The following is a 13206-nucleotide window of genomic DNA, read 5'->3' on the forward strand; positions in this document are numbered from 1 at the left end:
TTTTATCGTAGTTACAAGTTACTTTCAATATATTTTATCAGAATAAAAAGTACTTAATAATTTTTTAATTTTACTCCTATTTCATATACACACTTTCTAAAAAAAAATAGTAGCCTCAACACCAAAACATGAAAGGCAAAAATGTAAAAAGTACATTATTTTTAAAAAATTTAATGACCTAATTTATAAATAAGACAAAAAAATCTTCTCTTTTCCGGTTATAAATGGGACTAGAGAAGAATCCGGAGTCCAATCAGAACCCACTTTTCAGTATAAAATCCATTGCAGGCTGTAGCTCATCCTTCAGATTCCATATGATATCATCTAATTAAAAATCCATGAAACAGATGTTCAGGGACTTTGGATACAGATGTAAACTTGAGAAACCAAGAAGTCCCTCACTGCGACAAATAAACTCATCAATCTGCAATCTTTTTTTGTTTCGGGAGTCTGATATCCTATGCAAACAGATGCATAAAAAGGTAAGGGTAAATTTATTATTTGGATTTTTCTTTTGGGTAGGGTGGGGTGGAGGGCTATACAACTATAATACAAGTGCATTTACAATGGCCGTTACAATTACAGTTACAATTCACAGGGAAGAGCAAAATTGGAATTATAGGTCTTGATCAAACTCATCTATAACCTCAAAGCTATGACTTACCGGTACAGCAACTCTGACTCAGTTATAGCTAATCCACAATTATTTCAAGTATTTCAGTAAGTTTAGGTCTTCTATATCTCCTGAGAAGCAAAGAAGAGCAGACAACACTTACGGATGAGAGAGCCATGCATGTACCAGCGACCCATGGAGGCAGCTTGATCCCAAGGGAAGGATAGAGAACCCCAGCAGCAACTGGTATGGCAACCGCATTGTAGGCCATGGCGAAGAAATAATTCAATCGAATTCGAGACAAGGTCGTCCTAGAGAGATCAATAGCTGTGATTACATCTTCCAAATTGTTCCTCATCAACACATATTGAGCAGCTTCTATCGCAATATCAGTCCCAGCCCCAATGGCAATACCAACATCAGCAGCAGCTAATGCAGGAGAGTCATTGATGCCATCACCCACCATTGCAACTATGCTTCCATCTTTCTGGAATGAACGAACAACATCAGCCTTTCCTGCAGGCAGAACCTCAGCTCTAACATCTTGAATGCCCACCTGTCAAAGAACACAATTTTCATCACGAGCGTGGCAACACAAATTAATTTGCGTCCAACAAAAATTTTCTTGTGGCATGTTGCATAGAATCAGCGATTCTGCTTCAATAGATTGGTTAGAAGTGATACAGTGAAAGGATTTACTTGTCACTTGAAATTTATAAGAGAGCTCAACAATCAAGTAATTAATGATTAGTAATTTATAATCTATCAGATCGGAATGAACATTTTAACAGCCAACTAAAAATGCGAGCATTTACAGACCTCCTTGGCAACAGCTTGAGCTGTTCTCCAGTTATCTCCTGTAACCATAATAGGTCTCACACCCATTTTCTTGAGGCCCTCAATAACCACAGAAGCCTCTCTCTTCAGTGGGTCTGCAACCCCGATAACTCCAGTTAGCCCATCACCATATGCAACCAGAATCCCTGTGTTTGCACTTTCTTCCAAATTGACCACAAAATTTTCCACTTCAGTTGGAATATCTATGCCACTTTCCTCCATTAGTTTCCTGTTACCAACCTGTGCAGGACATGCGACACATGATAAGCAACTATTTGAAACTTATGAAACACCAGAGTATTTAGATCAAATGATAGTGTTATATTACAAGATTAAGACTTTACCAATATACGCGTCCCATCTATGAAACACTGAACACCTCTTCCTGGAAGAGCCAAGAAGTCAGAGACATCATAAAGCCACCCAGACTTCAACTCATTGGCATCATCTTTGAGACCATTAGTTGCAGAGGATTCATCAAAGAAATGAAAATGACGTGCATATGCTACTATTGCTTTAGCCAGTGGGTGCTCACTGCTAGCCTGAAGGCAAAAGGGGATTAAAATAAATTATTATTAATTCGTTTGATTTGCCTCACCCTAGATAGAAGGTTGGAAAGTTGTAGGAACCAAAAGAAAGTCAGAAATGTTTCATTCCAAAAACACTACGGGAGAAGTTGTCTATGCCAAGGGTAAGAAGGAAGGGAGATAGAGACAAAATTAATCTTATGAATGGCCCCTCGATCACTTCATCTGAGTCATTTCAAAAAGACCGAAACCCACCTCAGCAGAAGCCACCAATTTTAGAAATTCTCCACGATCCATTCCTGTGAATACCTTGGCAGCGGTAAAGCTAGCTTTCCCCTGAGTTAAAGTGCCAGTTTTATCGAATATCACATACTTCACCATCTGAGCCCTCTCCAAGGCATCTCCTCCTTTGATCAACACCCCGTTGTTAGCCCCAACCCCTGTAGCTACCATCACTGCTGTTGGTGTTGCCAAGCCAAGTGCACAGGGACATGCAATCACCACTACAGATATTGAAAACATTAGGGCAAAAACAAAATGATTTCCATTTTCTGGCAGCCATTCTTCAGGGTAAGCTCCGAGAGCCCCAGCAATATACCTTCAAGCAATCATATAAATTTATTAGCCAAAAAAATCAAGGCTAAGCATACATAATAAAGTTAATTATATTCGTATGCCAAGATCAGTCAGTGTGATCATACCAACTCCAAAATGTCAACAGGGCCAAGGCAACAACTGTGGGAACAAATATACTTGCTACCTGCCAGTCCAAAGAATGGTAGAAGAGTTTATATAAAACGATCTTTATATGTAATATTTCTCAGGAGTAGACTTGATTAACAAATAACATCCACTTCAAAAAATTTATTAGCATAAAAACTGTACTTCAAGTCTTAAACTTCACATGAGTGAGTTCATACTCTTATTTTATGAATGATTTGTAGAAGGAACTTAAGTGATTGGTAGTCAAAAGCCTCCAAAATTTTGGTCCATCTCTGGAAGCTTCACCAGACCTACCAGAAGCACCTTTATCACCGCCTCCTTGCTACTTGATATATCTTTAATTAACTAAGCTATGCCATAGTCCCACAACATGATAATGAGATGAAGCAACAATCATGGTACCTTTTTTCGTCCATCACCAACCAATTCTTATCATCCCTCCCATGTAAAGCCATGTAATGTAAGTTATAAGCATAAATAATCAAGGGTTGACATTGTCAAGATCCGTATTATTATTTTCGAATAAATGTAACAGGGTGAGATGACAGAAAATCTTTAACAGTTGAAATGTCTGTAAAGTACTAAAAAACACAAAAAAACAAGCCACAGGCCTGACATTGGAGCCAAAAGACCTGTGTGGGCCAAAATTATGGACCAACGGGGTGTCATGTTATTGTCATAAATAAATATCTTAAATGCAAATTCTGTCAGTCTGGAACCTTTAAGAGAATTCACATCATCAACTTAGTTGTCAAACAGAAGAGCAAGCACAAACATGAAACCATTCAGAACTGTTTCACAAGCTAATGCTTTTTATTAAGCCATAAGAAAGGAAAAATAACATCATTCAATCTAAGATGCATAAAGCATTAAAGTAACAACCATAATAGCTCCCAAAGTGTGACGTAGTCAAACACAACCATGACAAGAATACTTACATAATCAGCAAATTTCTGAATGGGGGCCTTGGACATCTGAGCTGTCTCAACCAAGCTAATTATCTGACTCAAAACTGCATCAGATCCTACTCTGGTAGCTTCAATGAGAAGGATGCCATGTGAATTTATTGTACCTCCAATGACAGTTGCATTCACCTCCTTCGAAACAGGAACAGATTCACCAGTCACCATGCTCTCATTTATGTAACTTGAGCCCCATGTAACAATGCCATCAGCAGGAACCTTTGCACCAGGGAGAACTTTCAATGTGTCGCCGGGTTGAATGAGCAGAGAATCTATTTCCCTCTCTTCAATAGATCTTCCACCTAGAGGGGGAAAATACAAAACAACAATGGGAGGAAAAACAAAATCCTCAAGTTTTAATTTGACCCTAAAATTTTGAACATGATGAGTAATGTAATGATTTTATAGTTTACGCCCCAAATATAAAATCAAACTCTACAGATGTTTCAAGTTTGAACAAAAATGGGGGAAAAACAAAAATCCTCAAGTTTTAATTTGACACTAAAATCTTGAACATGATGAGTAATGTAATGATTTAATAGTTTACACCTCAGAGATAAAATCAAACTCTACAGATGTTTCAAGTCTGAAATCTATTTTCTTAAGAGAATAAAGCACAGAAACAGAAAATATGCACCTTTATCTTTCACAACCAATAAAGCTGTTGCGGGAGCAAGTTCTACTAACTTCTTGATGGCATCTGATGTCCTCCCCTTGGCAAGGCATTCCAAGTACTTACCCAACAATACAAATGTTATGAGCATGGAACTGGTCTCAAAATATGTTGGAGACCAAAATCCAGTAAGAGCACCATACAGTAGAGCACAAACAGAATAAACATAAGATGCTGTAGTTCCCAATGCAACCAAGACATCCATGTTAGTTGAACCATTTCTTAGAGCTCGGCCAGCAGCAATGTAGAAGCGCTTCCCAATTACAAATTGAATCACACTCACCAAAGCCCACTTCAACCAGTCGCCCATGAGGAAAGGTCCACATCTCCAAAGTAATAACGAATATACCATGGGTATATGAGGACAGACTACACGCATGAAGAAGAGAGGAATCTGATACAGACGCATGAGGCAAAAATTAATTGACAAGATTAAGCGATATATATGCTTGTGCACGAGAAAGAAAACACAGTGACTCTCAGTATAGATGAAACTTGCGACTAATACTAACACAATCTACATTTTCTCATATGATTGACAAATGCAGACTCTCAAGGAACAATTCTTTCAGCATTATAAACTTAAAGCTTGACAAAACCACAATTATATATATTCTCTGTCCCATTATCCTCTACCCTTCCAATCTCATATACATTCCTTCCGAAGTTCCATAGGTAGGAATAAACAAGCATAACTAATCTACTTTTCATTCATGTATTATATGTATATGTTCAATCAGTATGTGAATATCATTTAACAAGCATTTTCAGACAAGATTGCTCAGATAAGTAGAGGATGCAAGCAAGTGGAAAGGTAACCTAAAATAAATGAAAACTGAGAGAAAAAATTATGCATGCATAAATATTGTTAATTGAGCTTTAAACATAAAATGGAGAAACACTCACACTAAGAGAAAGGCTGGATGTAAAAAGCCAAAACATAGCCGAGGTCTCTTCAACATCTTTGGAAGCTAGTCTTGTATATGGGCTTCTGACACGTAATTTGAACTTTCCGTTGCTTTCCCTTTCAATCTCATCAACTAAGGATCTAGAGCTGAAAACTTCAGGATCAAAAAGAACCACCAGTTCACTTGATATCTGGTCAAAACGAAACTGCCTCACTCCTTTCATGTTGCTGAGAACGCCTTCCAAGATTTGTACATCAATCACGCTGTATGCACCAACAACTGATAAAGTTATTTTATCCTGCTCGCTGCTCTGCACAAATGAACCTTCAAAACCAGCATCTTCAATTGCACTGATTATATCCTCTTTGTTAATTACATTAGGATCATATTCAACTTCTCCTAATGAAGTAGCCAAAGCAACCACAGCCCTTTTGACCCCTGGAAGATTTCTTAAAATACCTTCAACAGAATTTACACAGGCTGCACATGTCATACCACCAATCGTGAACTGTCCCACCAAGGTTCTGTGCGACTTTTTTCTGAGCGCATCACCACTGGGTTCAGGTAATATCTCTGCCTCAAACCCTGCATCTTCAATTGCATTTTTGATATCTACATCCTGTTTTAGGACAAATTTTAAAACAAGGTTCAATAATTCTATAATACAAGCCTCCAGATACCAATTCAGTCAATTTACTGAAAAGTTATTTCATTTTCTCTCACTCATCCAAATAATACATCGGACAGGCGTTTCATCACACACAGTTAAAGGTTGCTAACATTACAGTGGCCATAGGTAATCCAAGGAAATCCCTTGCAGTTAATCTTGACCCCAACGCAAAGCTAAAATGCGGAGATATATGTATTCAAAAATAGATAAATAATAATTATGGCATTTTTTGTCGAAAACTTAAAGCACATGAGATTGTTCCAACTTCTGAAACCACAGGAGGTGACTGTACTACCAAATGAGCTTTAGGGACGTCAGTACAACTTCACCTTCAGAAAATAATTATAAGCACAATGCAATATATATATATATATATATATATATATATATGGACTTAACAATAAACCAGAATCAGAAAAAAGTAAGGTCAAGTAAATCAGACCTTCGTCCCTTTTAATTAAAAATGTCCGCTTAAACCTAGAAATAAATAGGTCCTGAACCATTAAAAAAAGATTATCTACTGGTACCACATCTATGATTACTATCTAAAACTGCGATATGAATACTGAGTAAATATTTCTAGATGGACATATAACAAATGATACCGACTGATCAACAAAACTAACCAAGTGTTCAGTTGGCATATAATTAATTAATTGAAAAACAGCAAATTAAAGATGTAATAAAGACCCATCACATGATACATGAACTATAATAAATACAGAAACAAAAGTGGCCGGAAGAATGATTTCACTTATATAACTCGATTTAACAATATCATTGACAGGTAGTTAACAGTTAAACCACGGAACAAAACAAACCCGAGAGAGAAAACTAATCAACCAGCAGCACTTCAAACAACGCAATTCCAGAAAAGCATTATTCCATCAATCAGATATTGATGCAAAGCAAAAGTATAACCACGCATGCAATCATAAAACCTCAAGCAAACCCCAGACCAACCTTAGCCAGAGACGGGTTGTAAACCACATCAGCCTTGTTCTGAAGCAAAGCCACAGAAGCGCTGATGACGCCATCGACGGCATTCAGAGCTGCTTCGACGGAATTGGAGCAAGCAGCGCAGGTCATGCCGGTGATTCTGACATGAATTCGCTTCAGCCCTTCCTCAATTCCATCAGAACCATTGTAGTTTTTATCTTCGTAGGAGTCCAAAAGCCGCACTTCCTCCATGCCATCGGCATCACCATCGTCGGCAGCAGCGGCGGTTGCGAGGGAAGTTAGCTGTAGATTTCTTATACTCGGCGCCATTGTGAAGCGCCGAGAATCGAGAGAAGCAGAATATATACAGAGAGAGGAAAAGGGAAAATTGAACACAGAAATGAGAAAGCTTCGGAAGGAACAGAAAGAAGAAGAACAGGAAATGAGAGATTTCCTCGTTTTTGTCCGAGTAGGAGGTGGAGCAGACATGGAAAGTCAAGGAGGGAGGATTTTATTTCCAACATTACCCTTAGATCATTTATTCATTTACCGTTGTGCCCTTGTACTTCTCCACTGTTCCTTTCCTCGGAGATTTTGTACTGCACGATGATTTCATCAATGAGATTGGTTTGTTAAGCAAGCCGCCGCCCCGCCGGCTCACTACGAAACGACGTAGATTTTGGGGAAAATAGTGGGGCAAACGACAGCCTTTATTTATTGACAATGGCTTGGCTTGGAAGCCAAAGCCAGCCTGATCATTTTGAAGCCATGTGGAGCTTTGAAAAAAGTGGAATAGGAAAGTACACAGTTATAAACTATGGAAGTTGTATAATTTTATTCTCAAAAGTCAAAATTGTCAATTCACTCACTCAAAAAATTGATGAAACTAATAAATAAACTCACAGGCCAACAAAATAATGTCTTGCCATCGCTATTAAACCCCGCAAAAAAAAAAAAAACAGAGAGAGAGAGGAGAAATTAGGTAAATAACTTCAGCACTTTCTTTTTCCTGTTGGAGGATTACTTTTTTCCTTCAAATTATAATTTTAAGATTTTTATTAGAATTAAAATCAAAAGAGTATAATACTTCTTTGATCTTAAATATAAAACTTATTTTATAATGTAAATTATATTATAAAATAAGTCTTATATTTAGAACCAGAGTAATATATTTTTTTAACAATTAAGTTGTGCGGCCAACAAAATCCATGCCCGCAAAATTAAATCTTATAGATTAAAAATCATTGTTAGGAGAATTTCTGTAGTTTGGCCTAGCTCCAACTCCAAATAAATGAATAATTCTAAATATTAAATTATTTGTCATGAAGCAGTACAAAAATAATTTTTCCTTTGATATTAAAGCTTCTCATAAGTTTTATCAATAACATGATAGAAAATTCGGACTCTTCTTCACCATTTTCATTTTTTTTAAGCAAATTTTTCCTCATGTATTTTTTTGTTTTCTAGGACATAGTCTGAATTCTTTTTGCTTTTGTTTTAGTACTATGTAAACTTTAAAAAATATCTATATCTCATTTAATTTTTATCAAAAAATAAAAAATAATTTGTGTTACAGGATTGTTACTTTTTTAATTTATGTTCTCAGATTTTTAAAAAAATGGCAAGTTTTGCTATACATGAATTCTTTATTAATATATTCCTCCGATCTTAAATATAAAACATCTTTTATAATGTAATTTATACTATAAAAAGGGTCTTATATTTAGGATTGGAGAAGTATAAATTATCATTGTTGAAGTTTGCCCCTCCTATCCTAAACCCTAAATTTAAGGGATTAATTTTTTTTTTTTAACCAACAAATGTAGGGGTTATTAGAGAGTTGATTTTAACCCTAAATATAATATTTTAATTTATTTTATTTCTTATATTTATTATTTTCAGACTAATTTATATAATTTATGAACTAATATATAATCAAATATTGCACAAAAATATTTTTAAGAAATCAAATCATATTTGTTAGAATTAAGCAATTTATTTAATCTTGTTAAATTAGTTAAGCATCTCTTGACAACTCAGTAGGTATTACATCTGGGTAGAATGGTTCAAATTTATGGAGTTTGACTGACCTCCGAAAGAGATTTATGGAGTTTAACTATTTTGTATTAAAACTAACGAGATGATCATTAAATGGAGCAAGCATTTGGCGACCTCTTAAAAAAAGACGTAAGTGTGACGTCAAATGATGTTATAATTTTATACGCTGCCGCACCTCAATTCCTATTTATGTCTATCCCCCATGTCGTGGGTATCTGATAGGATTTAGATAAAATCAAAACCATGATTTTAAAAATATTTTTACGCTATATAAAATAAATGTATAAATGAATTTATCTCGATTTGTGAAAAAATATTTGTGAAAAGTATTTTTTGTGGTGCCCAAACATCCCCTTAGTTGGGTCAAGAAAATGTTTCTTTGTATGATTAATATTTTAAGTTTCACAATTTATTATTCCCACCAATACTAAATATACAAATTAAATTATAGTATAAATTGTATTATAAAATAGCTCTTATATTTAACATGGCAACTAATATTAATCACGGTTTTTATTATTTAAAATTTATTATTCTACCATGAATATGTAGTATTATCTCTTGTTTAAATATATGAGCTAGTTGATTAATTTGAATAGATTAAAAAAAGTTAAATTGGTTAATTGTAATAAATATTTGTTGTTTTTTTCTAAAATATCTATATTAATTAAATTTATTAGTTAAAACTATTATTATTAGAAAGGTTATCTTAAAAAACAAATAAATATAAAAAATAAAATGTATTAAAATTTTATATTTAAAATCAAAATAAAAACTAAACAAAATATTATTTCAAGCATATGAGGTAATATTATGAGAAGGGTTCTAGAAGAGGGCGACATTTGAGAAAACAGGCCATGGAGGGCAGTATCGGAACTCTATCATGGATATTGTGTTCCCAATGTCTGACTCGTTCCCGCGCTGGCGTTTCCCATTTATTCCCTTTCGACGCTTCTCTGACCGCGGGTTCCCTAATGAAAAAATACATTATTAAAATGATTAAAAAAAAAACTATTACTGCTTTTAAAAATCAACCTCTAATTAAAATTAATGTATCTTAATTACTTTTAATTTCTTTCTTACATATTTCTCTGTGAGTTATCCCCACTGTCCAAGAAAATCACCAAAACTTGTGAAAATTACTCTTTTTAAATTGCAATCTTAATGACACACAAATTATCACACTTGATATAAAAGTTAGATAATTAATTTAAAAAGATTAAAAAAATCAGTTAAGTTGGTTAATTATAACAAATGTGCATTGATTTTTTCTAAACTATCATATTTAATCATGTGTATGAAAGTTACCTCTTAGTGGGAATCCTTTACACTTAATAAAAATATTTCAGAAAAAACATCATAAAACTGAGAGACGAAACAAATTAAAATATTATATTTAGTATTAAATCTAATTTTTAATTAGCTCTTATATAAATCACCGTAGCTATTTTCTTTTAACATTTTTCCTTGGTGAAGCTCAGAAGCCAAGCTAAACTACACATGAGCCAATTGGCTTATAAAAGATAAACAAATAAGTTTATTTTGCTGAACAAAATAATTTTCAGCATAGTTTTCTCATATCCACTATCACGTTTCACAGAAAATAAGTTGCTATCAAATAATTAAACTTCTACAAGTCATAAGTGACAACACAATCACAATTTCACTAATCACAATCAGTTCTCCGCAAAATCAACGATCAAACATGCGGCAGGCGGAAAGGGTGTTTTTGGAGGGAAGTTGAGTGAATGAGTGAGGTGACACAAGTCGGATTCGCAGTAGTCTATTTAAAAACAATTTCTCGCCTGTAATAGGAGTTGTCTTTTTGTTATTATTTAGCAAAGTTAGGCTCCTTCCAACTAAGTTACCTAATGCTCCTTATGTTTTTAATATAAGATCTAATTATTGAGTTAATTTTGGTTCTAAACATAAGACTCAATTATAATATTTATCAATTTTCTCTAAATCACCCCTGTAAATACTCCCTCAACCATAATCAAATAAAACAGAAAGAGGAGGTATTAAGAAAAATGATTATAAACTTCCTTAATCTAGTTAAATTAGTTAGATGATTCTTATATTAAAGACCGGATGAGTACTAATTTTTTACCTTTACTATAACAACAACTAGTTAACTAACTTGCGCGGGTTAAGAAAATTAATCAAGTTAGTTATTTGTAATAAACATGTGTTGTCTTCTCTAAAATATTTTTACTAATCATATTTATTAGCTATACTATTCCTGATCTTTAATATAAGAACTTATTTGACATTTAATTTGATCATACATATAAGATCTTAATCCACTTTATCTCTCATGTTGATCAATTTTTTCTAATGTACTCTTTGCAGCAATTATACATGTTAAATATTTTGTCAAGTAGCACTTGATTAGTAATGGTATTTTAGAGAAAATAATAGTTATTTATTATAAATAACTACTTATTTGGTCCTATTTATATATAAATCATTTTCAGCATATTTCAGATAGAAAAAACCTTAAATTTCATTAACTTTCATTTAAAATTCAATAATTTTTTAACTTTATCTCTATTTAATATACGTTATACCTCATGTAAATAAATGCAACACAATAATAAAGAAGGAGTAAAATTGTACATCCATAACAAAAATTTATCTTAGTATCCTATAAATAGGACAAAAATATTACTTTCACTCTCTATCCTATAAATAGGACAAAAGGGGTAACTTAACTAATTTTCTTAATTTACTCAAATCAGTCAATCAGCTCTTATATTAAGGACCGGAAGTAATACCATTTAATGAAACTTTTAGCATATCAAGTGAACTACTATAAAGACTATTTGGAAAAAAATAGATAAATACAAACTACAAAGTAGATTGGAATATTTTATTTGGGACAAAATTAAATGTCAGACTAATTACTACCTCAGGTTCTAAAAATAAAAATTAGTTGATTAATTTGAGTAGGTTAAGGAAATAAGCCGAGTTAATTATTTGTAATAAATATATATTATCTTTCTTAGAATATCTTTGCTAATTAAATTTATTGGTTAAACCTACTATTTTTAGAAGGACTATTTTAGGGAAAAAAGAATAAATATGAGAGACAAAGTGGATTGTGGTATTATATTTAGGATCAGGATAAAAGTCAAATGAGATTTTATCGGAGTTAGTATTATATTGGAGGCCGGAGATAGTATATGATATTAATTAGCCAGATTTGAACATTGTTAATAAAAATGTTCATTTTTTTTTTAGCTGAAAAAAAAAATGTTCACATTTAAGATACAAAAATATGTCCAAGAACTAAGCAAACACTCTAAAGGAGAGTTTGGCAATCAGTTAAAATCAGTTAAAACAAATGTATTTATGTAAATTGAGACAAAAAATTTTTTATATACTTTCTTAGTATATTGTAAAATTACTTTCAAAAAGTTAATCCAAATATCAAATATATAATTGGCAGAGACAAAAACGCTGGCAGAAAGAATTTAAAAAAAGAAAAGAAAAGAAAAAAAAAGAAGAGCAGGAGGACGAAAACGAGTGGCGTAAAAGAGAGGGCACATTGGAAAGGAAAGCGGAGTGGAAGAGCGCAAGCCACTAAGACGGTAAGGGGACAGATATTATTGGAAGCGTGACATGCTTTTTCCCATTCACCATTTTACAATCAATTTTACAAGTGTGTCTCACATTATAATTAATTATAATTATATCACTTCTCCAAATCCAAGCACGCACTTACACATAATTTATAAGCCTATCTCATCCCAACATTTCCCTTGTTGATTCTGATTTCCCTGCTGTACTTTTCATTATTATTTCATCCATCCTAATTATAAAAGCTAACTGACTAATTCAAAAAGATTAAAAATAAGCTAAGTTAATTTTTCATAGTAAATAGGTGTTGTCATTCTTAAAATATCCTTACTAATCAAGTGTATTAGCTAGAGCGACCATTATTAGAAGAACTACTTTGAGAAAAAATATATAAATATGAGAGACAAAGTGGATTAGGGTCTTATAATCAAGACCAAAATGAAATTCAAACGACGTATTATATTAAGGACCGGAAGTAGTATCTAATTTTCTCTCACAAAAATAAATAATAAATGATTAAATAAATAAAATGTTATTAAAAAAAAAAGTCCCCTTGTTTGAGTTTCCTCTGCCAAACATAGTGCTGTTTGTATTGGGCTCAGTTGGTCCGTCCATGCCAACACGCCAATCGGCCCAATGATACGATTGGGCCAAAGCTTTAAACATGAAAATGCAACCTTCTAAAATAAAATATAAAAAAATTCTCACGCGTTC

The 13206-nt window shown here is 33.4% G+C and overlaps 1 protein-coding gene across 1 annotated transcript; it reads right to left on the minus strand.

The window, feature by feature from the left end:
• Positions 1-302: 302 nt before the first annotated feature.
• On the minus strand, positions 303-7251 carry LOC114718158 (copper-transporting ATPase RAN1). The gene is made up of 9 exons (XM_028903424.1): positions 6877-7251; positions 5242-5862; positions 4300-4729; positions 3639-3964; positions 2679-2737; positions 2233-2575; positions 1795-1992; positions 1433-1690; positions 303-1169 (listed from the first exon to the last, which is right to left on the minus strand). The coding sequence occupies exons 1-9, from the start codon at positions 7180-7182 to the stop codon at positions 693-695; spliced, it is 3018 nt and encodes a 1005-aa protein (XP_028759257.1). The 5' UTR covers positions 7183-7251; the 3' UTR covers positions 303-692.
• Positions 7252-13206: the final 5955 nt, after the last annotated feature.

This window comes from Neltuma alba, unplaced genomic scaffold (assembly GCF_004799145.2).
Source record: "Neltuma alba isolate B1F8T4 unplaced genomic scaffold, ASM479914v2 tig00011814_pilon, whole genome shotgun sequence".
In the NCBI taxonomy this organism is placed as follows: Eukaryota; Viridiplantae; Streptophyta; class Magnoliopsida; order Fabales; family Fabaceae; genus Neltuma; species Neltuma alba.

Excerpts from the sequence above, each read along its gene's own strand:
- LOC114718158 (XM_028903424.1), bottom strand. The coding sequence starts at position 7,182 with ATGGCGCCGAGTATAAGAAATCTACAGCTAACTTCCCTCGCAACCGCC. Across the intron at positions 4,730-5,241 it reads CATCCAGCCTTTCTCTTAGT|ATTCCTCTCTTCTTCATGCG; the intron begins GTGAGTGTTTCT and ends CGTCTGTATCAG. Across the intron at positions 2,576-2,678 it reads CTGTTGACATTTTGGAGTTG|GTATATTGCTGGGGCTCTCG; the intron begins GTATGATCACAC and ends GATTGCTTGAAG.